Genomic DNA, 25,350 nt, shown 5'->3' on the forward strand with positions numbered 1-25,350 from the left:
ACATTGAACACCTTCAAGAGTAAATTGGATGCTTATCTTGCTGGGCTCCTATGACCCCAGCTGACTTCCTGCCTTTTGGGCGGGGGGCTGGACTTGAAGATCTTCCCAGGTCCCTTCCAGCCCTAATGTCTATGAAATCTATGAAATCGTTCCAGCTTCATTCTGGTGAATTTAATGTGTGTTCTTCTTAGGAATTGCTATTTTTGTCATCAGCAAGACATTTAGCTGGTTCCGAAAATCTGATCCAAACTAAAATACAGAAGAAAAAAATTGTGCCTACAGAATGGAAATTCATATATGTATACTCAGGTACTGCTGCATTTATATTTATGGATTCAATATTCTGTTTTCTTTCAGGAAAATACCAAAGAGTGGATCTGAACTTTCCTACAAGTTTACCAAAAAGAAAGGACGGCATCAAAAATTATGAATATGATCCTCCTTTATCATATTGTGGGATTTTCCAGTCTAGACTTGTAGGCAAGTTAAGCATTATTCTAATATAATTTTAAGGGGATCAGAAGGATGCTATTGTGACTAGTGTAAGTTTATTTTTGCTTTGTAGTCTTTGCGATAGTAATTCAGCATGTCCACTCAGCTGGTAGAACTCCTTTATTAGACAGCAATTGGAGGATCTCACCATTTCATGATGGTGCTGTACTATGGAAATCAGTACCAATTGTTCATGTAGTGCAAGAGTCTCTCTGCCACTTCATGGCAGCGAATCAGTAGTGTAACTAAGGGGGAGGGGCAGCAGCCTTTCTAGTCAGACAATGCTGAAGGAGCAGCTCATTATAATCTACCTGATCCCTTCTAAACTCTTCATTCCCCAGGTATTAATAACCTTCTCTTCTTCTTTTCAATGGCCTTGATATATCACCAATTAAACTATCCTTTGGTCTTCAGTTCTTCTGTTTGTTGGCTGCTGCTAGTAATGAAGCTCCTATTTCACAACCTTCAGATTTTTTTTAATATGTTCCAATTAAGTTATATTTGTTTTTGTTTCAATCTTAAACTGAATAATGTAGTCCTAGGCCCCTGGCATATTAGTAAAGCTTCTGCTTTATGTTTAACTGGAGAAAAATATGTGTTGTTTTATATGTGATGATGCACCTCACCATCTACACCCCCATTTTCAAAATTCCAGATACACCCACGGCAGCAGGTATTGGTGCTGCCAGTTGGCGCTGCAACCAGCAGTGGTGATCCAGCCACTGCCATTGCCCCCTGCACTGATCCTGCCCAGAGTGCAGAACTGTTCAGCTCTGCCTTTGCAGGGAATAGTCAAGACATAGCAGTCGATTTGTTTCTAATCTGTAAAGCAACATCATATCATAGCATATGTGTTAACTGGCTGGAGAAAGAGGAGACTTGGGCAAGCAACTTTTCTAGTTTGTAAATTGTAGTACAGTAACTCGCTGTGAGTATCTGACATTGGCTAGTATAAGCCAATGATGTATGAGATCTTTCTATTACCTGATTTGATAAACATATTTTTAATAACAGGTTTATATGATAAACACCTCCTTCTCACTGTCCGATGTATGTATGTCTAAGGCACATATCACCCAAACATTGAAATCTCATTTACAAATTCAAAATTTACTTTCCATGACTGTGTTTCTTACATTGGTTTAAAATGTCTTCTTTCCACAAGCATTCTAGCCACTAACATAGTTCACTAGAATAATTGGGGAAAATTAATAAAGAAAGGGGTAGGAGTCCATTTCACAATCAGCAAAGATCAAATAAGTATTTTGCAGCAGTTTCTTATCTCTAATTGTAAAGGAGTACATATGATGTGCCTTTCCTTCTAGGAGAAGCTTTGTTGGAGAAGGAAGTTGCAGTTAATTCCATATACTCTTCACCAGCACTCCGCTGTATACAGACAGCTCACCATATACTACAAGGTGGGTTAACAAAATAATTCATTGTTTTTGCTGCAATTAAAATGCCCAAATCAGTATTCTACTACAGGTGCTGGCAGATGAACTAACTAGTGTGAGGCAAAAGGGGGTGGCAGTTTGCAGCACGTCAGCTGTTCTGTGGTGACTATCTGCGTGCAAGTTTTATTATGGAATATGGAAGCTAAATGACTGTAGCTTAGCCTTCAATGAAAGACAGCTCTACTTTTAATCGGTGAAAGCAAATCAGTTACAGAACTGCACTGCTTTTTGATATTTACCATGTAATTGATCAGTGACAACAGAGCCTTCTGTCTAGAGCAAGGGGTACGTGACAGTGTGAGCGACTACTACATCTTCTTTCCTCTATAACAATGTACCCCTATTCACTTGAACCCCTGTCCAATGAAAATAAAATGGAAGGAAATGATTTTAATATAAATACATGTCAGGTGAAATAGAATGTATTATTCTTAGCTTATGCTGGAATTCTTGTACTTAACTGTTTCTCAAATGATTTTGGGACAACAGTAAAATATTTCCAGTGCAGTGAAGGGACATGTATACATTAAGAGGATATGTGAAGAGGAATGTCTCTCCCAGTTGTTTGTATTTTCAAACAAAGAGGTTTGTACTACTATTAAGAGACAGATGTTTTTCTTCTTGAGGACTTCAATATGCTAGGTCACCCAAATATTTCTTTGAAAACCACAAAATCATAGATCATTTTATTCCAGAATAAAGAGGAGAAACTCTGTTTCTGCTAGGTGTTTACAAGAGTTAAGATGACTTCAGAGAGAAGAAAAGCAAAGCTAAAACTGTCTGTCTTAAAGAGAGAGTATATCCTCTAACACTATGGGCAGTTCTACACGGGTATTAAGCTTCTAACCTACACTGGAATTAGGTGACTAAATACCAATTCTGGGTCTGGCTTTGTGCTCATAAGTCATGATTTACTGCTTTACCAAGGAATACTTGGCAAAATAGTATATAAAAAAAACCACAAAACACTTTATTTTTGACATTTACTTGGCAAACTAGTATATAAAAAAATAACACAAAACACTTTATTCTTGACGTTTACTCAGAGTGTATCATCCCCGAGGATAGGTCTTTGTCTCCATTTTGTTTCTGTTTTGCATAGTACAGTGACATCAGTCTACAAATAACAACTTAAAATGTAATGCTTGCTTGCTATTACTGTGGCAAGAATATAACGATCCTTGGTTATTTGTGACTAGCTTCAGAACTTTACCTATTTATTGGGAAGGATTATTGTATGGATGCAGAAAAACTACAGCTACCTGTAGTGAGTGGGAAGTATGCTTTAGGTTTTTTTGCTTTAATTTACATTTTATTACTTTATTTTATTAATTTACATTTATTGTTAACAATGAATAAAATTGCCTCTACAGACTAAAAATAACAGTTTCCAGTGTAGCTTTCTCTTTTTTATAAGTATGTATACTGTTTGTGACAGGACTGAAACTGGAAAAAAGAATTAAAATCAGGTTGGAACCTGGACTCTTTGAATGGACCAAATGGGAGGCAAGCAAAATAATTCCCACCTTTATGACACCAAAAGAACTGACAGAGGCTATGTACAATATAGACACCAGTTACAGGTAAATTCGGCACATTTCTTTTTTTTTCTTGACAATTCTTAGATATCATAACTGCCAAAAATGATTGATTCAAGATTTGGTTTACTGATTTCAATAGAGTAAGTAGGGTCTGATTTAAAGGCTACATGACTTGATCCCAAAATAAGTTGCACAACAGGTTCTTTCATATGGTTCAGTCGTATTTGGCAATGTAACACGCTAACAGGCAAATAATTCTTGTGAAGGCTGAGATTCACTTGACAGCACTGACTTTAGTTTTGCAACATCCAGCCCATGGTTTGTTGTATGTCAGCATATACATATTTTAGACATTAACTATGGTCATCAATATTTTATTTTTCTCTTGAAATAAATGTGAGACCACTTTAAAAAATGTGTCAGGAAAAAAATCACTAAGAATTCCTTTCTTTAGTGCACAGTCCAAGTAAAGAGGTCAGAAAGGAGTAATAAGCAGGGATCCTGGTTTTCTCTGATTTAAAAAAAATCCCTAATTTTTTATTTAAAAAAATTAACCCCAACTCCACATTTTTCCATGATTTAAATGAAACACCACTAATATATATATAGAGAGAGAGAGAAAGAGAGAGAGAGAGAGATGTTTCATTCTTTTTTTTTTAACCAAAAATTGGGGATTTTTTAAATTGGAAAAAACCAGGATCCCTAATAATGAGGATTTTGTAATATGCCCCAATAGATAACTCAGAGCAAAGACTGAATGATATCAAGATTTTGATTTCAATTACTCCGGTAGCTAACAAGGTTTACCCAGACTTACAGATAACACTTCTCAAAGATGAGGTAAAGTTACCAATCTTTGCCTCTGAGACTACGTACAGATGTTACACTTAGATTGATCTAGCTAGATCAACCTAAGTTTTGAACTGTACACAAATTCAGGAGGTTGAACCGGGCAAAAATGGCTGCCTGGTCTAACTTAGCTCACTCACATGTGGATCTTACACTTAGATAGATCCAACCAGGATTTAGGTCAATATAAGTGCTGAGCACTACAGATGTTGGGGAAGGCTAGATCAGACCAAATGGCTGGCCCAATCTATCTTAAATTTACCAAGGAGGTGAACTACATAGATCGTTCTAACCTGTGCCTAATCTAACATGGCCATGTTTTTGACACAGACCCCTCACACCCCACAGACCCACTAACCCCCTCCCCTGGACCTACTAACCTCCCGACTCACTCCAACTTACTTAGATTGGGTTCCCAAATGATTCCTGGCATTGGCAAATATTTACATATGGGGCCAGATCTATGATCATGCAACATAAAGTAAGCTGTGTGATTGTAGATCAGGTCCTGGGAATGTGTGCACACTTTCACAGAGCAGCCCCAGGGCTGGGAAAGCCCAATTGCTCACTCCAGCCTCAGGGCTGCACTTTTCCTTCCTTCTTCTTCCATCCTGATAAGGCTAACTTTAGCCCCCCAGCCCCTTCACTCCCAGACAGACAACCTCTTCCTCAGACCCACCAACACCCCCTGCAGACCTGCCCATCCCCCCAACTCTGCTAGCCCCTCCCTCCCCCATCCCTCCGGTGGACCCACTAGCCTCTCTATTCCCACGAACCCCCCCCACCACTCCATGGTGCTTCTAGTCCCCCGCAGACCCCACCAATGCTCCCGTGGACCCACAAGGCCCCCTGATCCTGCCACCCCCTTCCTCCACCCTAACTAGATCAGGCTCCCAGTACTGGCAAACATCTGTAAAGCTGGCATACAATCTACAATCAGGCCACTTAAAAGTAAGCAGGGTGATTGTATATTGCATCCCTAGAATGTCTGTACGTGGTCTAGTTTCTCCCTGCCCCGGGCAATGGCAGCAAGTACAAGGAAAACAGGAATGCATTTCCCAAACATCCCGGAACATGGAGTAATGAGAACCAGAGTGTTAGGAAGAGATGGATGAACAAAAGGCCAGACATCTGCTGCTCTAATTTACTAGACTCTCAGGATGTTAAATGTTGCATTAAAATAGATTTTTATACTGAACTAAATAGTAGGTTTTGTTTTGGCTTTCTCAAAAGTAACCACACCCCTTAGCAAAGTCACTTCACATGCGATTCTGCAGTTTGGTGTAGTTTCTAAACATTTGCAAACCACAGGAACAGGAAATGATAGCAACCATTGGACATGTTCTAGCCCCTTTTCTTGCTCACGGCATTTGCAGTACACAACCAGACTTAGGAAATTACTCATCTACTACAGGTAAGTCATTCTGGAATTTTCCACATGTATATAAGAAAAAGAAAAGGTTGTTCCTTTATTATATTTCTCACAGCTAAGTAAAGTCCTTTGCTTTAAATGAGTTGATGGAGGAATCCTTTCATTTTCGTGGATCAACAGGTATTCAAATGCATGTGACAGCAAAGGTGCTAGTTTCTCACTTTCCACAGCATGTGTCTAATTTCAAAACACACACACATAGCCATCGCCCAACTGATGTAGCAGAGGCAAGGCGTAAATGGCAATCAGTAAAACATTTCTGAGAGGAAAGTTCTGTAGAGCCACAGCATTGCCAGCTGAATATGCCACAAGCTCAGTCAGGCCATCCAGCAACTTAACTATGTGCACAAGTTATATATACACTTTTATGGTACACATGCATAGCAACAGTGTTATTTTCTTCTCCAGAGTACCATCACCCTGCTTTTCTAGTCTCCCTTTTCCCAGGTGAGCACTGAAAAGAGACAGACTCTCCTAGCCCATAACCTGACGTGCTGGTGTTACAAAAGGTTGATTCCTGTCATGTAGGCTTCAAAATCCACTGGCTCCCAATGTGGGCTTCAAACAACTCCACCCAAAGCCATCCCTCCCAAACCTCATCAGCTCCTCCTGCCTTCAGAGGGATGGCCTTTCCGTTGGGAAGGGCAAGTGTACTAAGTGTGGAGGTGGGCCAATCAGGGGTCCAAATTATGCTTTGAGTACCTGACTCCATTGACTCCTACTCAGAAACTCAGCTCATTTCTGTAGATGTAGAGATGTTGTATCCCTCAAGTTTCTCACTTGTGTATTGGCTCTCCAAGTGTCATCCAGTTTTCACATCAGTCTAGGTGACTCCTAAAGGTGTGAGATAATTATACAGAGAAGTCAATGTGATCTATTACCTCACTAGAAAAACCTTTTGCTGTTGAGATTTTGGCAGAGTCAGCCTTGTGGCAAAGTTAATGCGCAACAAATTCACTACCCACTTACATTTTGATCCATGCAGGTAGAAAATATAATCATCTTCTATCAGGTTCAGGTCTCTAATAGCTTTGCCTTAGTAGAGATATCTAGTCCAAGCCAAAGAGACTTCTGATTGCACTGAGAGGCAGTTTGGTGCAATGAGTAAGGCACAGGGAAGAGAGTCAAAACACCTGAGCTCTGCTCCCACCTCAACTTGATGCTGAGACGTTATGCAGGTACTCCAGCCGTGAAGGCAGGACTCAAAATCTTTAGCAGCAGGCATTCAGCTTTTCAGTGGAGTTGTGCTGTTTTCCAGCAGCTTAAAATCTGATCCTTAATACCTCTTAGAGTGTAGAACACTAGAAAGTAAAAGAAACTGGAAGGCTGACACTGGGATTTTTTTCTCAGTGATTTTTATAGAGACTTTTTCTAACGTTAAAAAAAAAGTTTTATGTATAATTGTTTGATTAAAGTAGATAACCAATTGACTTTAAGAGGTAGACCAGAGCCGATGAGCCAAATCCTGAAATGTCTCCTTTCACCAATGTCGATGGGAGTAAGAAACGAATAAATACTTCAGAATTTGCTGTGGTCTGTAGACCTGCACCCCGTGCTTCTGCAGTGGTTCTTTCCAACCACTTCCCAGGCATTTCTTAGGCATAAATTACATTTCAATGGTGTTATGTAAGAGAAGTTTTGGTAAGAGCCAGCTTTTGATACCTTTATTTGTATTAGTTAGTATTTGTCTCCCTGAGCACCTCTGACTCAGCAACATGGCTTGTAAAAAAGAGGCTAGTTCGGTATAAGCTGACATACCAGAAAATGGCCTAAAGCATATGTTGTGATACCCTTTGCATGTATCTCTGCCATGAGCACCTTCTGTCTGTCAGAGATAGTGTATAAGAAAACAGATTGTTTGTTTGACAATGCTGAGTGCTCAAGAAAACAAAAGAAACATTAGCCAAATGAGTGACTCATGATTTTATCATCAGATGTAATGTCCCAGTTGCTTCTCTGGTGCCGTCAGAAAGTTATGAAGAGTATGTAAGCAGATGCTCAGCAGTTATAAGACAGATTGTCGATGCCTACACAAGCGAAGGTAAATATTTCACGTGTGCTTACAGTTTTCACTATCACTGTTAGCAATACACAGGCTTGTCAGAGGGAACACATGCTTTGTGGATTATTGGCATTGTAGTGGATCATTAGATATCAACCTGTATTATACTACATTACTACATACAGAGCACATCTACACATGCATTAATGCACTTTTACTAATGTGCATTAAACTTACAGCACCCCCACTACCAGTTTGAAGTGGAGGGATGCTGATACATGAGACATAGGAGACTGCTGAGCTCCAGCAGCCCCAATTAAGATTCTGTTCCAGCAGGTGGGGGCAGTTTATCTAAAGCTCATTTGATGAGCCTTAGATAAAGTGTCCCCACCGCCATTTTGAAGCATAGGAATGCTGATACACGAGATGCTCTCAAAGCTGCTTTAATTAAAGTGCCCCCTCCGAGCACATGTATAAATGCCCTGAGGTACTAAATAAATACACATTAGACTGCGCTAATACATAGTAGCACAAGTGCACACTTTTTAGGTGACAGTGCACAGTAACCTATTCTACTGCACATTCACGTACTAGCACAGTTTTTGATGTACCACTTTAATGTGCAGTAGAATAGGCTACTGCACATTAAAGCACATGTGTCGATGCACATACACATGCACAATAACAAGTATATGTGAGAAGTAACTTATTACACTGAGACCATACTAAGAATACTTAAAATGTCAGATCTGCAGATTAAAGCTTATTAACTCATGCTAATTGCCCTTTGAGTATCTTAAAGTTCCACTACTTCAGATGAGGGTTAGCTCTAGGCTGTGCTACCTACCTCATGTTAGTGTAACTTCAGTCTGCCCCATGGAGATAAAATGAGTGATTTGCAGTCTTCTAGAATACCAGTATATACCTTTCCCAGGCCCCTGTCCCCACCCAGAGCAAGGATAGAGCCAAGGTGCCCTGGCTTCTACCTATGCCCCTGCTTGCCAGCCTGTTAACGTTAAGTCAGATCTGTACATGTAAGAAATAGGATTAACCCTTAATATGCAACTGTTCACACTGGGCACATCTAAATGTGCAATTAATGTACCTGAATTTTCAGCACAGAAAAGTCAGGTGCATTAAACTGTGCCCAGGCACACATCTGAATGTGCACCCATCAGAAGCAAATTTGCTCTTGATGGGCACAACCACATGAGTGTGAACATGCATCTTGCAGCATCTAAAACTGGGAATGAGAAAATGTTTCCCATGCTGCAAATTTGTAGCACAGGGCTCAAAAAAAATGCAGGAGAAAAAAGTGGGGCAGGGCATGGTCCTGGACTGTCCCCTGAGGCAACCAGAGGTTCGATCCTCCACAGAGACACTCTGGTAGCTGCCTGCCCCGTGGAGGGCAGGCAGCATACCAGCCTCAGGGAGTTGGACCCAGGCTCCATGCCGGTAAGTGGAGGGCGGGCTGGAGGAGGGGGAAGGGGACCATGGGGGGAACCCCACCTGCTCCCTGAGTCCCCTGAATCACTGCCCCACCTGGCCCCATCCCCCGCCTGCCCCCCAAGCCCCTCCAATGGCAGCATGGGCCTGGGTGACAACCACAGCAGCCCCAGCTGCCTGACAGTGTGTGGAGCTGTGTTGCACCCTGCTGACCCCAGCCACACCCGCATGATGGGGCAGTGGCAGCGCAGGTGCCAGGCAGCCAGGGCTGGGCCCTGTTGCCCCCTTCTGCTCCATGGTGCAAGGGGGGGCTCTGCCATGATGCCCCAGTGCCCCAATGTCAGCTGGTACTGCCAGTGGGTGTGGGGCTTTTTTTTTTCTTTTTAAGTGCCAAGAGCCTGGAGCTGTGTGGGGGCAGCCACTGGGAGGCTGGGGGTGCAAACAGGATGGGGATGGGCAGGGCAGCCATCAGGGGAGCTGGGGGAGCAAGTGGGGGTGGGGCATGTGGGCCCCACAGGGGTGGTGGTAATCCCTGAGGGGGCCATGTTACCCCTGTTAGGGGGACTGTGGCCCCTGTGGGGGGCAGTCCCTAACCTGTCCTGTCCTGTCCTGAGGAGGGCAGGGGACTCACCCCTCCTGAGCAGCCCTCCACCACAGTCCCCCCCACACTTAACCCACACACACCACGGTCTCCCCCATATCCCTCCAGTCACCCACATTCCCCCCTTCCCACCCCCCTCCTGGAAACTCCACATCCCCCCAGCACACACCCCATGTGCTCAGCTACCTGCTGGCAGGAGCTGTGGCAGCTGTCCCCACATCCTGGTTAGGGAAGGGGTCAGGGGGAGCTCTAACTGCTCTATGGTAAGAAAATCAAAGGCAAACAGCAAAACATATAGGTATTTAAAATTTATTTTATTATGATGATAGAGACACTGGTAGGCTTCCAAATTGCTTTAACAATATCAATAAAACATTGCCCAACTGATCGTTGTCTCTCTGTCTCTCACTCTCTCTATATATAGTGGTCTTTTGCTTTAATTGTGGAGGAACATTGGTTTCAGGGTAGTTTATAGAGTGATTTTGGGATTTTTTTTATCAGGGATTTTGCAGCTTTTAAATAGGGAACAGGTGAATTCCTGCTCAGGAGGCAAGTGGCAAGACCCAGGCAGAGGAGTGTGCTCAGAGCTGGAGGTGGCTGATCTCCTCGCCAATTGTGCGGAGAACATGCTTTGACAGTTCAAAGCAGGCCACCACACTGGGAACATCTTCTGGGAGATAGCTGCTCAGATGGCAAGGCAGAAGCACACATGGCAGTAGTGCAGCACAAAGGCCAACTGTGCAGTCATAGCTCACTGGCCAGAGGGGCAGATGCCTCTACTGGCTGTGCAGTCCTCATCTAGGTCTGGCAGGTGCACAGCAGGGAACTCTCAGGGCTGCTTCAGAATCCAGCTGGCACAAGGGGTAGTATCCCCAGGTACCAATTGGCTGGGCCCCAGAAGCTCCTGAGAGCGAGTGGCCCTGAGCTACTTGAAAGGGCAACTTTTTGTACTGATGGGGCCAAGACAGGGCAGATTTTTATACTGCTGAGGACATCACAGGTATAGGCCCCAGGCTCTAGCTCCCCTTGGCTGCAGATCTGGGAGGAGCCAGGCAGGGTTATTTTGCCCCAAGTTGCACAATTTGCCCCATACCAAAGTGTATGTCCAAGTGCACATGCTTGCGTGTACGGACACGCCAGATGGGAGCAGTTTAGTCCAGGGCTGTCCTTCCCTTCTCTGACCACCAGTGGCAGCCAGAGAGAGCTCCAGGCTCCCCCAGGTGTCAGCCCTAGGGCTGGCAGGGTACACAGGGACTCTGGGGAAGCAGAGAGAGCTGTCCTGGTTCCAGGGCACCTCCCTCCCAGCTGCATGGAGATTGAGGCCAGCCCTGATCTCTGCGCAGCTGGGAAGGAGCTGCCCTGGAGCTGGGACAGCTTCCCCTGCCCTGTGGAGATCAGGGCTTAGCCAGGCAGCAGGTGTGGCCCCTTGAGGCCTAGGGTGACCAGGAGCAAACTGCAAATTGCTCCTAGTCAGGATCTATACATGCACTTTGGCGCATTAGTCAATGTGCTGGTTTTTTTAGTACCTGTATGTATTGGTACTAGCAAATGGCACATTAGACTAATTTAGTGCACATGAATTGACATGCACATGTAGACAGTGATGCTTTACTGTGCATTAGATTAGTCTAATGTGCAGTAAAAGTGTCTTCTGTAGGTCCAGCATGTTCTAACTTTAACACTGCTTAAGTTTCCACACATTTAGTATGGTCTAAGTATAACATGTAAATGCAAGATAAAACATTTTATTGCTAAATAACATTATATACAGGGAGAAGCACTTAGCTGTGTTAGTTTGAAGTCAGGTAGAAGGCAATCATATGCTGGGTCATACAGTGCCAGGATGTGATTTGATGTAAAATAGCATATTTTTCAAAACACTTCATTTCCCCTCCCAGAAATTTCTCCTCTCGCTAGTTGAAGTGCCTGTGACACACTAAACATTTCCTAAGAGATTAAATATATATTTCCCAGTCTATCAAGCAGTTCTGCTAAAGATGAACAGCAGAAACCAAGACTGCTGCCCATAGGTAGAACCAACAAACAGTGAACTGGAGTTATAGCTTTCTTACTACTTTTCCTTAATTATTTGATATAGCTGGCACCATCCTGATTGTGGGCCATGGCTCATCCCTGGATTCCTTCACCCGACCAGTAGTTGGGCTCCCACCCAGAGACAGCAGTGAATTTGCCCATTTGGTTAGAAAGGTAAGAAATGTGTGTGGAGACAAGGTTGTTCCTGTTTTTCACAAAACACTATTTTCTCTGTATCTCTCAATAGTTTTAATAAGGAACATACTCAAGCAGTGGTAAATATTTACTTTAATTGCATACTAACCAGAGGTGCTTGTGGTACTCTACTCAACCAGAGTACACATGGTTCCCTAATTAAAGAGGGAGCTTCACATTAGTGTGTTCTTGTTGCAAAAGATACTGTAAAAACAACATAAAAGCATCTTGGGTTGTATTAATTGGAGTGGCACTTGCAAAGCAAAGAAAGTGGTTAGGCTTTGGAACGGACTACCTGGAGAAGTTGTGGACTCTCTATGCTTGGAAGCTTTCAAACACAGGTTAGCCAGACATTTGGCTGGGGTGGTTTAATCAGGGGTGATCCTGCTTTGAGCAGGGGGCTGAGTTAGATAACCCAGTGAGGTCTTTCCAGCCCTACTTTCCTATAATTCCTATGATAATTGTAGCTCAGAAATGGTGGTCAGATGTCAGTTCCAGCAGAAAATTGTTCCCTGATCATGAGCCAAGGGATGTTTTCTGAGGCACCCGTCATACCTAGCTCCTATTGAAAGTCAACAGGTTGCACACCTCACTGCCAGATAAGCCTTTGAAATACCCCCCTCCATGTCTTAGTTTCTCTGGAACTAACATATGGATAAAGGGTGCATTCAGTATCATTGTGTAAATTTACAGTGTAACTGTAGTTTATAAAGTCCCATTTTTAAGGTGGTGTAATGGGGTTTAAGTATATTGTGTCTGTGTGAGTCAGTTTTGCTCTGTTTATATATTAAATTGTTTTTGTACTGTAAGCTGGTCTTAGGATCCATTGACTAAACTTGATCTTTCTGTGATATCACTAGCAACATAAATTCAACAAGGCAAATCTCTCTTCCATTATATCTGTGTGGTTGCACTTGTTACACTGGTATTAGTGAGGAGAGAATTTGACCTACAGGGTCTTTATTACTGACATAAAATGGAAAAAAGATAGCTCCATCAGCAAGGCCTTGTCTGAGCTTGTGGGGTTGGAGACAAACTCCACTAGAGTACTGCAACTAGGAGTTCTTCATACTGTCAAAACAAACTACAGAATATCGTAATATGTGTCCTTAGGGTAAATTACACATTATAATTATGTCATGTTAAGAGCACTAAAAGCTTGAATGATCACACATTAAGGCTGTTTAACAAGTGCTAAGAGCCATTTAGGCATCTTGAAGCTATGCCACTTCGTGCAGAGATTATCTCTGAACTGTGTTACCTAGCTTGATTTAGCTAGGTAGCTAGGTGTTCACCTGAGATAAATCCACCAATTATACTCTGCAGCACTGCTTCCAGGTGTACTAGCTATCATTCAGGACTCTATGGCACTGGACTGATAGCTGAGAATAGCTGGGCAACAGGTGGGTGAGGATGGAATGAGTGGAAAGGGAGGCATGGGGAAGAGGTTTGGGGGCAGGATTGGTAGCAGAAAGTGGGGAGCTGCTGGGCTGCTGCCCCTGTCCCCCAAGTCATTCTCCCTCCAACCCTCCCTTGCCATCCCAAATGTCACCTCTCCCTCACCCCACATCAGCCCTTCCATCCCTGGATCACTGCCTTACTACCTCAGTCAGCCTGAGAGTGGCAGATATGCCAACTGGGGGTGGGGTGTCCCCTGCCTGCCTGATCCTGGAGTTCCTGCAGACCATGCTGCTCCTGCATGCCCAGATCCAGACACTACCAGGCCCTGTAACAGAAGGAGGCAGCAGGGAGCAAGGAGCTGCCAGGCAGCTGCAGGGTCTAGATCTGGGTGTGCAGGGGAAGCACAGAATGCAGGGAGCCTGGGAGTAAGCAGAAAGAGGGCACCCTTCCCCAGCTGCTGCCAAATGCCATTGCTTTCTAGCTGATTGGGGTGCCAGGGAAGTGATCAGGGGATGGAGGGGCCAATTGGGAAGTGAAGGAGCAATCACAGATCGAAGAAGGATCTAGGGGCTGGTGCAAGGCAGAGGTAGCGATCCAAGTGGCACAGAGGGGCCCTTGCCTTTGCCTCCTCCCCAGCCTATACTGTAGCTAAAGAGCCAGCAAGCAGGGTGAGTATAGAGCAGACTTGCAGGCCCTAGCTATACCCCTGCTCACCAGCACACTAGGCACAGGTATGAACAGTGCACATAAGAGAAGGTATTAACCCCAAATATGTGACTGATCACTAGCATTAGTTAAACTTAACACAGTTAAGCACTAGTTAACTTGCTAACTCTAATGTATAATCTCACCCTTAAACTGCTCTTAAGATGCACAGCTATATTCCATAGCCAAAATATTTGATTGCAAGGTGCTTTCAGGCTAAATGTTATAACTTCCCACTTGCCAATATTTTTAGGTTAGCTGTAATATAAATTCTGCTGTCTTTTCTTGGCTCTTCCAGGTTCCTTCACTGGGCATGTGTTTCTGTGAAGAACTTAAAGAGGAGAACAGATGGGAGTTGATTAACCCACCAGTTAAGACATTAACACATGGAGCAAATGCAGCATTTAATTGGAGGAGTGGCATCCTAGATGGATAGGAGCTACATTCACTGATTGCATAAACCCAAAACCTGAACCTCCTAAGCACAGGTCATTTGTCCAACCCTGAACATTTAGAACTTCTGAGAATTATTTTCTTTGCATTTTCAAAGCACATCAAGCACTTTTGGGGTTTAATGCCTGAGTTTTGTTTTCATTACCATGACTTAAACTGAAGAACCTACTGACTGGTATAAATGCCAGCAGTAATTCCTCGAATGCTGAAGAATGAACTTTTCAAACTTTTTATGAAGGGTAATGTTTGTAACATTTAATAAATATAGAACTACCAGACTGTAAGGCCAGTTGTTTGAGGCACTAGTAAAAACAACTGGTTATATCTTCTGAGAGCAAAATACAATCAGTAGAGATAGATTAGAAATGTTTCCCTTTTGGCTGTTTCAGTTCTATCCAGAGGACAAATGGACAATAGTATGCCATACAGATTGTTTTCCTGTAATGTGTATCTGGGTTCCTTTTCTATTACAGCAACTTCTCCTCCATGTGACTTTAAAATAATATTAGTATTATTTTAAAAGGACTTAAAATTAAGAAGACTAAATGTATTGCCTTACCATTGTGCAAAACATGTGTCTGTACACATAGGCTCAGGGGTGATCTGGTGGCCACCTAAAAGTTTATCAGGGGTGCTCAGTTTATCAGGATCTGGGGGAACGTCTGTTCACCAGAGCACCCCAAGGGATGATGAGGTCGAACGGTCACAAACTCCTGCAAGACCGTTTCAGGCTGGACATAAGGAAGAACTTCTTTACTGTCCGAGCCCCCAAGGTTTGGAATTGATTGCCGCCGTATGTGGTTCAAGCACCTACCTTGAATGCCTTCAAGAGACATTTGGATGTTTATCTTGCTGGGATCCTATGACCCCTGCTGACTTCCTGCTCCTGGGGCAGAGGGCTAGACTCAATGATCCTCCGAGGTCCCTTCCAGCCCTAGCGTGTATAAATCTATGAATAATGCATCACTATGATAATAAAACCCTGTCAGGGATAACAGTAGTTCCTGAACTTTTCTTGAAATGGCACTTGTGACAAAACCATTAAGGTTTTGCTTTATTGTTATTCTTCCCCAAATAATTTATGCAATGATGTGTTCATCAGAATTTTTATCTACAGACATGATTTTCATCAACTATCTGATTAGTAAAGGTATATTAGTCCAAACTCTGACAAATGTGTTCCTTTCAAAAAGTTTTCTGTTAAAACCATATTTTTCTTGATGGCCAGATTATCCTAATGAGAGAGAGGGGAAAAAAAAGCACCCCTTTCTTCCTTAATTGATTTTAATTTTTGTATTTAAATACTGTTCATCTCCCTGTTTCTTCTGTATGCTCTCTATTTCAGTTGTTTCTGTTGACTGTCAGGGCATGCTACAAAACCTCTCTCTTTATTCAAGCTTCTGGGGAGAGATAAGGGCTGCTGTCATAGGTTATTGTTAGGGTTTGGGTAGGATCATTACTTTAGGATGATTCACTTTGACTTTGTGGTTTTAAAGAAGCTGCTTATCTAAAATCATTGTACTTTTTATAATTAGCCCCAACGCATCTAGATTCAGAAGAGGGTTTTTTTTAGTCTTTTGTTAGAAGCCTGACCAAGTGAGGATCAGATTGAACTGTTAAGGTTTGCCCTGAACACGAACAGTCCTCAGTTGTGTGCTCAACAGAACAGCCCTGGTAAGATTGTGGTAAAAGACCTCCATCTTGCAAGTAAATTATTATAGCTCTGAAAAGGTAGCAACTTACTTCTCCATTCCTGCTGAGCCAGCTCACCCCTTCTGGTTTGAGAGCAGAAGATGTGACATGGCAGTATTTCATATTAGGAGCAGAGGCACAATGCAAGGAGTTTTTAGAAGACCATACGTGGGATGAGAATTAAGACCCTTCTTCCTATACACAGCCACTTTACAATTATCTGACAACTCTGACAGTTACCATTTAATTTCAGGAGGCTGGTTTTCTCCTACCCCTGTGAGTTTCCCTTAACATTTTCTTCAGGCCAAATGATGTAAGGTTTGGGGATTTTTTTAGCCTTCTTAGCTGTAAATTTTACTGGTAAAATAATCCTGCCTGTAATTATAGTAGGTGACCTCTAGATGAGCAACTATAATCTCATAAATTGTGAGGAACAGAGCTGTTGCAGCTGCTGCAAACTCCATATCAAGCTGTGTGCTAGTTGTAATGTGGGAACTATCATGGATGGCAATATTAGGTCCTTTGTGGAATGGTCTGTGTATTTTTACAATAGGTCATCCAAAAATTGACTCTGCTCAGACTGTACAGTGAAGGATTTACTCAGCTATAAGGAAATGCCAGTGTTATGGTCAGGGGCATAGGTTACAGCCACATTGGTCTAAGGACATGGACAGACATTCTTTGGTTAAATATTATATCTTTTATTAGACCAACTCAGATAGTTGGAAAAGTTCTCTTTTGCAAGCTTTCAAGTATAAATACCCTTCATCAGGCTGAGGAAGCAGCTGCACTTGGTGTGTGCTCTTCTTGGATGGAATGAGCAGTAAGGAAGCCAGAGGCTGGTATGCATGCTTATGGTTATGGTTAGATAACCAACATGGTCGTTGTCCCTTTGTGTTGCAGCTGGTCATCAATTACATTTACGTAAGTAACATTCAAGGAATCCTCCAGCTGGACAGCAAACATCTCTCATGCAGACTAATGGGGCTACAAAACAAGCCTCTGTCTGCTTCAGCTTGCTCCCACCTTCACTGTGAAGCCAAATATTCAAGCCTCCTTTCCCACCTCATATACTGCTTCACTGTCCTTGTGCATCATAGGATGGCTGTGACCTCCCCAAAGCCCCCTTACCGTGCCAAGTTGGCCCAATGGGCACCCTCTATTCACCCGCCATGTCTTTGATTGAATGATTGATAGGGAAGCTGCCTTTCAGTCCTCTCAGATACATTCTTGATTGTATCTCTGGACCCTGCAGGTTTCCAGACCCCTGGTAGGTCCCGCTTCAAACCTCACAGGCTATGCATGGCTCTAATTACCCCTTTACCATGCCCCAAGCCTCACAGATGGTACTGACGTTGTTTGGCCCAGGCCTTGATGTAATTTAGCCCCTTTGTTCTCTCTGGTGGTGGGGTCTGTATACCCCAAATGCCACTCTCTCTGGCAGCAGGGTCCCCACACTGCCATGGGCCCCCTATGAGGCCTCCATCCCTTAATAGACTCACCCAAACCACCAGTGTTATACAGTAGTAAACAAAACACAAGCCCCTAGGCTGTAAGATAAATCCAAGCTGTCCAGCTACATCATTCACACCATACCAGGGGATACTCCATCCCTCAACAGTCTCAGAAGCTACTCATGCAGTCAGGCCTCTCCCCTTTGCTTGCTTTAAGAGCGCTCCTTCCCCCTCAGCTACTGGTAGGGAACTGCCTTCCTGGCCTCAGCCCTGGGGTTTATATATAAGCCAGGCTGGCTGCCCTGGTAACCAGCAGCTGGGTCTCCCCACTCACTGCTAAGGCAGTTTCAGCTCTTTAAAGGAGCAGGGCATTGCAGTGCCCTGCAACAGTGTGTTACGGATATGCCAAGTGAGGCTCCACAGCAAACCTGTCTCTTCAACAAGTCTTGTGAATTGCTTTGGTCTGTTGTCCTAGAGGAAAAAAGATCTGCAAAATTCCCAAGCTTGGTCCAAAGAGATTATGTCATGTGTGGAGACTTGCTAAAAAGGGGTGACATTAGGCTGATACAATAGCTGTGCTCTAAATTCAAGTCATAGGGAGAGTATTTCCTCCTCAAGTGACACCTTACATGTGAGGGAAGCTGTGAACTATTTCCTACATGGGGATGCAGCCAAAAAGTATGAAGGGGAAAGCAGAGAAGAGATGCATCTGTTTTCTCCCCCTTGCACCTGATTTCTGACAGCACCAGCCATGGGGAAAGTGGAATTTCTCAGTTATTTTTAAAACAACCTTAACATTTTAAGTAAATGTTATTTAAAAGACCCCCCAACATAGGCTTTTTTAGAAAACCCAGGAACTTTCTTGCACCTGCTTTGAAATAATTATATTTTGCCCCTTGTTGCATCTCTCCTGCAAGGACTGCAGGATATGCTACAGACACAGTGTAGACATTTCTCTTGATTTAGAATCGTTTTAACTTGCCTTCTAGTATCTATAGTAGGCTTTTGCAGTGTTAACTTTAAGTTGGATCATGTTAACATATGTAAAGCTAAGGGAAGTAATGTAAAAGGAACCAAGTCACAGGCAAGAGAAACTTCTTGGAAGACTAGCCAGTTTTAGGACATATAATCCTGATCAAGGGATGATGTCATTATATGGCATCTTGACTAATAGAATGACATATGGCATCTTCTTGTTGCCATATTTGTCAAAGTTTCTATTATGTAATGATGTAAGGCTTTGTTCAGGGAAGAGGATAAAAAGGGGCTCAACGCTCTGAGATGTCTTCCTTCGGCACCCTCTTGCTGAGATTCATCTCTGTAGTCATAATGACGAACCAGTACCTCTTAGCACTTAGTCTCTGAATCTGAGTAAGATCTGTTTACTAGGCTGGCCACCTGTTAGCAATTTTTAAGAGCCTAAGGTGGAAAACCTCTAAGTTATAAGATTCCTTATCTCTGCTTAGATTACAAAAATATATCTAGATAGGTATTGTGTTACTCTTTATGTGCTAACAATATGCATCATTGGAAATTCTAATAAAGTTTGCTTCTACATTCACTCCATTAAAGGATTTGTTTTGCATGAGAACAAGGGCAGTCAGAAGGAACCCCCAAATCCAATCCAGGGGTCAACAACTATGAGTAAGTTTGGGCTCAAAATGGAGATTTCAAATAAAAGACTAGAAAGGCCTAAAACTAAACCTACTCTGAAAAGTGACTCTTAAAACAATAGCACTTTCTTATTTCCCAGAACCATTCATGTCCACTGGGTACAGTAAAGAAATAAGTCTCTTGCACTACACTCCCGTGAGGCATTCACAGCCCAGAGAGACCATGAGTTTTGATTCTCTGTGCCTGTGCATTAGTAACATCTGTGCAGGCTCTTTGGCAGCAATGGCGGGGAGAGTTACACAGACATTACTAATTTCAGGATGATGGGCTATCAAAGGTATAGCTTGAGGAATATCTGAGAGAGCCTTTATTCCCACTGATGAAGCATGAGAAGGAATGAACCTGCTTTGGTCTGTTGTTAGATTCCAGCTTGTAAATGCAGGTCTGATAATTAGAAACTATTATGTTAGTTGTAAGTTAAATAGAGTTGATGTGGAAATCACTGAGGCTATAAACACACAATCCTGCAGTGCCAGTGTGACATGCCTTTTTCACTGTAAATGTATACTTCAAGTTGCTTGATCTCAATTAAAATGGTGGAGGGATATTTTTACTGAATTTAAGCATTTCTCTTCCTTTTCTTTTTCTCTTTAATGTGGTAACAATGTGCTACTGCATGTGCAAGAAACGCACTGAAAACAATCAGTCTATGTATATTGCTCGGGTTAAGTGAGCTGAAAAAGTATGCAACAGAAACAATGGGCTATTTAAAATTACTCTACTTTTAATAATTGAAGGGTATATATGAGCTGTTCCATCCAAAAGGTCCCTTGTATTAGCACCAAGGTTTCAGACAGGGGGATTCTCGGTGGGCAAAGGAGCCAACCCATATAGAGACTTGCAAAGTCAGGCTTAAAATTATATCAAGTAACCAACACAAGGGAATTTGTTCATGACAATCTTGGCCCAATGTTTTAAATTTAAAGATGTTCTAAGATGCTGAATATCTGCAACATCTCTTAAAAAATCAAGCCACCTCCATTTAGGTGCATAAAAGTGAGTATTGGAAACTAGCTGTAGGCACCCAGTATGAAAAACTTTGGCCAATATTATTAATTTGGCAGTATCCCTTTGATCCTGACAATAGCCTGTGTGGTTAGAGGATGTTTGCTAAGATTTAGATAAAAAGGCAGGGCAGTGTAATGGACAGAGCACTGGACTGGGAGTTTGGAAATGTTGGTCTATATTCCTGGTTTTGTCTCTGATTTGTTTTATGGGCACATCACATTTCCTTTCTATTCCTATTGGTAAAATGAGAGTAACAATAGCAACCTCAATGGTAAAGCACTTTGTGTTCCACGGATGTAAAGAGCTATATAAGCGTAAAACTTTAGTTTCATTGTTTTCATCATCAGGTAAGTAATGCTTTACAGAGTGGTAGACCCCCTGGTCAATGTGATGTGTTCACAAATCTGAAAGAAACTGATGAATACCAGTCATGAGGCAAATTTTGTTGGCAGTTGCAGAGTTGATTCATGTAATAGAATAAAATGTAGGGCATCTTTTTCAGCTTCTCCAATTTTATGCACTTTCTAAAACCAGATTTTTACCATCCGGTTTTTAATTTATTTATCTGAATCTCTCTCTATTTAACTATTCAAAGATGACTGCAGAGGATTTTTAAAGGGTTGTGGATTTTTCTGGCTTGTTAAAAAGAAAATTGGGATGTTTTATCATTTTAAAAATGTGCTTCGTATTTTGCCTTAGAATCATAAGGATGTCAGACCTGGTTTTCTGTTGTTCTGCTAGGGTATGTATGGAATGGAAAGACCTATTGTTAACCACCATACCTTTGTTAAACAGGTGAGTGTGGTGAATCTTTAACATAAGGTTACCTTCTTCAAAATATTACTAATTGAACTAAATTAGGCATTTCAAAACTTTTTCTAATAAATTCTTTCACCTTTTAACTGCTCAAATCTCTCTTTTTTAAAGTTCTTGTGTTGTTATTACTTCAACATCTAAGGCTAGATAAAACCTAAATTTCTAGTGCTAAAGCAATCTTTTTTGCTTTTTCTTTTCTTTTTCAGGTTACTCCTTAAATTCCTGTATCAGAGTTTAGTGGTAACATTAACCTATAGTGACACCTGGCGGAATAATACTAAAAAGGAAAACATCCACACAATAACTTGTCTTAAAGTGTGATCTAGGCTGAGTGATATATTGTTCTCTGTGATATATTGTAAGAGATTAAAAGGGGAACAAAATACACACTTGTGTGTTTTGATAAAAATAACAATGAACTAAAAGCTAATCTTGTGTCTACGTTTTGAAAGGAAAGAAAGGAAAGTGATCAGTAGAACTGCTCTTGCTTTTCAGCAAAAACAGTAAGAAGCTAGGAGATGGTTCCTATGCACCGTACAGGTGATTTGGTCTTTATTTTTCCTAACCTTGCACCTCACATGGTCATTTGGGGTATAAAATTAGAACAGCAGTAGTTTGGTGAGGGGGCTGGGGGATATAACTTATGAGGAAAGGCTGAGGGAACTGGGCTTATTTGTCTAGAGAAGAGAAGACTGAGGGGATTTAATAGCTACTGAAGCGGGGTTCAAAAGAGGATGGAGCTAGACTGTTCTCAGTGGTAGCAGATGACAGAACGAGGAACGGTGGTCTCAAGTTGGAGCAAGGGAAAATTAGGTTAGATATTAGGAGGAATTTTCTCACTGGGAGGGTTGTAAAACACTGGAACAGGTTACTCAGAGAGGTTGCGGACTCTCCATCCTTGTAGGTTTTTAAGACCCAGGTAGACAAAGCTTTGGCTTGGATGATCTAGTTGGGGCTGGTCCTGATCTGAGCAGGCAGTTGGACTAGATGACCTCCTGAGGTCCCTTCCAACCCTCATTTTCTATGATTCTAGTATCAAATCCCCCATCTTCTCTTCTGTAGTCTAAACAGTCCTAGTTCTTTCAGCCAGTCCTCATAAATCATGATTCCCTAGCCTCTAATCCTCTTTGTTGTTATCTGCTGGAAACTTTCTGGGTTTGTCCAAAACTTTCTCGAAAGGCGGTGTCCAAACCTAGACTCAGTACTCCAAGTGAGGTTTACCAAGGCCAAATAGTGGGAGAATTGCTTCGCTTCCCTTGCCCATCCCCTCAGAGAACAATCAGGCAAAATATTTTAGGTGGGATTTCAGAGTTTCCTGCACTCTCAATGAATCCCTGCATAGGGATGATCTGTCTCCTATGATGCAGTAAAGAAAACCAGACCCCTGACTCAAGTCACTTGACTCATAAGAGTGATTCTACTGCAGTTACTGGAACAATTGACATATCTATGTTTTCAGGATCGGGATCCATCTCTGATTTACATTGCTGTTTGGCTAATATAGGTGGGGGGGACGGGAGGGGGTGGAATTAGACTTTTTACCTTTACATTTTCTATTTAGTCTACCAGTGGATTTATAGGTAAGAGAGTTGCAAATAATCTTTTAATTGCCAGTCAGTACTTCTGTTGTGAATTTGCTTACAAAAGCAAAATAGGCAAAACACATCCAGTGTCTAGCAAGATAAAAATAAAAACTTGCTCCAAAGAAGGTGCCACTTCCAGCAGCCTGTTAGATCATGCCCTACATCTGAGGACTCAGACTGAATAAATAGTGCACAAAATAGAAAATATATGCAGTGTCATCTACTCTCCAGAGACAGCCTTTGTAGACACCTTTACCAAACTATCAGTCTAAAGACTAGTAAGACAAACGCACGTAAAAACGGGATTTTGTAGTTGCTTTCAATCTATCTGAGGAAATAATTTATTTTTCATCTTTTGTGGTATTCAAGGTTGGAATGAAAACCTGCTAGATCACTCACAGAGGATGTTTCAGGAGCAGCTTCAGTGCAGGAGAGTAACCACTATTTTAAAATCTCCAGTGAGTCGTTTGTGAAAAAGCTGGATGAATGGAATTCTGTCAATGAAAATATCTCAGGGTAAAGCTCCCCATTACACTTACCATACAAAAGGTGCTTAAAATGTATGCATTCACATGTCATGCATAGCTTAAAGCTAGCTAACTCATGCTAAGTGCTTTGAGTGTTTTAGTCATGCCACTTCAGGCAAGGTTTAACTCTGTACCATGCTACCTAGCTTGTATTAAGGAAAATTCAGTCTGCTCCATGGAGATAAATCAAGCATTCACTGTACATGAATGCCACTTAACATTAACACTTAACTTTAATGCCACTTAGACCATACTAAATCTGTGCAACATTATGTGTAACATGCAGCTTCACCCTCAGTGACTCTACAGTGACATGCTAATGTGTTGTGCCTACATGGAAGGCGGCTGACCCATTTTCCCAACCCAAAAAGGACTCCCTGACACATCCAGATGTTTTATTCTTTGCTGATGTATTTGCTGTCTAGTAAAACTCACCACCAGCTAGCACTCCTCGAAGTCCCATCTCTCTGCTTCAGAATCTTTTCCAAGAGCCTTTTGTAGCACCTCTCTGGCATTTATAGGGGAGACCTGACCAATCCCAGCTATGCCTACTAGTTGAATGAAACTGGTTGACCCTAAGTTGTTTGGCCCTTACTTGGGATAGTTCACTTTCTCTGTGTGTACATGCACAGTCAGAGAGCTAATGTCTAGAAAGCAATCTCATGATTTTTAAATTAATATTCCTTCCTCTTCTGACTTCTAAAGATGTCTTTTGTAGAGTTACTAGCACTGTTATCTTTGCCTTGGTTCTAAACTGAATTAGCTAAGACATCCCCAGGATGCTTACTATAAATGCTTATAGTAAGTTCAAAGAGCAGGCTCTCTTTGCAAACTCCAGAGGTTGGCTGCAGGGAGCTTTGCCAATAGAACTCCCCTAAAAAATATGGATGTTCACTTGTTTTCTGTTGAGCCGGAATTTGTTTTAGAACAGAACAGTTGCTACAGCCTCACCTCTCAAGCCATGTAAGCGCTTAGGGAAGGAGATGACTTAATGTGACAAAACACCTTTGGGTGCCTGTCACTTTAAAGGCTAGAGTAGCCATCAGGGCAGCCGGCAGGTGTGAACTGAATAATGAGCTAGTCACATGACTGTAGGAGGACCCTGAGATTGGAGGAGGGGTTGGAGCAGCCTCCATTTTAGTTCCAGGCCCTGGGGCAGAGCTAGCAGTCTGTTGCTGGCAGCTGAAAAAGCAACAGCTGGCTGAGCAGCTGCTTGGAACATCTTGGAGGTAAGGACAGGAGCTTTGGCAGTAAGAGGAGGCTTCTGGTTCTGGGTATGAAAACTGCACCCTGCTGGGGAAGGGTGGTCTGGTGAGGCTGTCTATGGCAGGAAAGTCCCCCCAGAAATGCCAGGCCAGTTGCATCCCTGGTGAAAGGCAGGTAGGGGCACCTTAAAACCCCAGACCCCACTACCCACTGAGTAGCAATGAAAACAGTAGGGCCAGGCATGCCTACTAAGAGGCACCTGAGCCCATGGGGGTGTAAGAAAGACCCTGAGGATAGTGGGAGCCAGGCACACCCAGAGAGAGAGACACCTGAGCCCAGGGGGTGTAACACCTCGAAGCCCTAGTGTGTGGTGGGGCCAGGGCATGCCCAGAGAAAAGCAGCTGAGCTCAGGGGGTACAAGACCCTGAGGCCCTAGTGAAGTGGGTAAGAGTGACAAGTCACCCAGAGAGGGGCTTGGGTCAGAACTCCCTCCAGGGCCAGGAGAACTGTCTGGTTACTGTTTGGATGAGGGTCATGGGAGAGACCTGAAAGGCTGCACCAGGGCCAGTCAAGGAGTGTGAGTAGGCAAGCCTGATGGCTTACGTGGTCACACAAGGGTGCAGGACAGGTTGGGTGTGGCTCAGTGAGAAGCAGCGTGCAAGAGACCCAGTGGGAGAGAGTGGAGTGCAAGAGGCCCCAGTGAGAGGGGGGCAGCGTGAATGAGGCCTGATGGTGTTGCAGAAATGCCTGCGGTTCGTTTCTCGGGAGGCGAAGAACTCTCAGTC

The 25,350-nt window shown here is 42.8% G+C and overlaps 2 protein-coding genes across 3 annotated transcripts in view; one reads left to right on the forward strand and one right to left on the reverse strand.

Annotated features, from left to right (window-relative positions):
* The window catches only part of UBASH3A (ubiquitin associated and SH3 domain containing A), a 36,209-nt gene extending 21,326 nt beyond the window's left edge, over nt 1-14,883 (forward strand). Inside the window, exons 9-14 of the mRNA XM_019528989.1 lie at nt 358-480; nt 1,818-1,910; nt 3,385-3,529; nt 7,703-7,809; nt 11,916-12,025; nt 14,451-14,883. Of these exons, the coding sequence (XP_019384534.1) occupies nt 358-480; nt 1,818-1,910; nt 3,385-3,529; nt 7,703-7,809; nt 11,916-12,025; nt 14,451-14,588 (716 nt within the window). The 3' untranslated portion in view covers nt 14,589-14,883. The remainder of the gene's footprint in view (nt 1-357; nt 481-1,817; nt 1,911-3,384; nt 3,530-7,702; nt 7,810-11,915; nt 12,026-14,450) is intronic.
* RSPH1 (radial spoke head 1 homolog) overlaps nt 1-25,350 on the reverse strand; it is a 60,874-nt gene that overhangs the window by 10,835 nt on the left and 24,689 nt on the right. The window contains exons 10-11 of one of the 2 annotated variants that reach the window (XR_002099733.1): nt 6,471-6,602; nt 5,822-5,945 (exon numbers count right to left, since the gene is read on the reverse strand). The exons of the other annotated variant lie outside the window; for it this stretch is intronic. The gene's annotated coding sequence lies outside the window, so the exon portion shown is untranslated. The remainder of the gene's footprint in view (nt 1-5,821; nt 5,946-6,470; nt 6,603-25,350) is intronic. 2 annotated transcript variants of the gene reach the window in all.

This window comes from Crocodylus porosus, unplaced genomic scaffold (assembly GCF_001723895.1).
Source record: "Crocodylus porosus isolate Cpor-Errol unplaced genomic scaffold, CroPor_comp1, whole genome shotgun sequence".
NCBI lineage: Eukaryota > Metazoa > Chordata > Crocodylia > Crocodylidae > Crocodylus > Crocodylus porosus.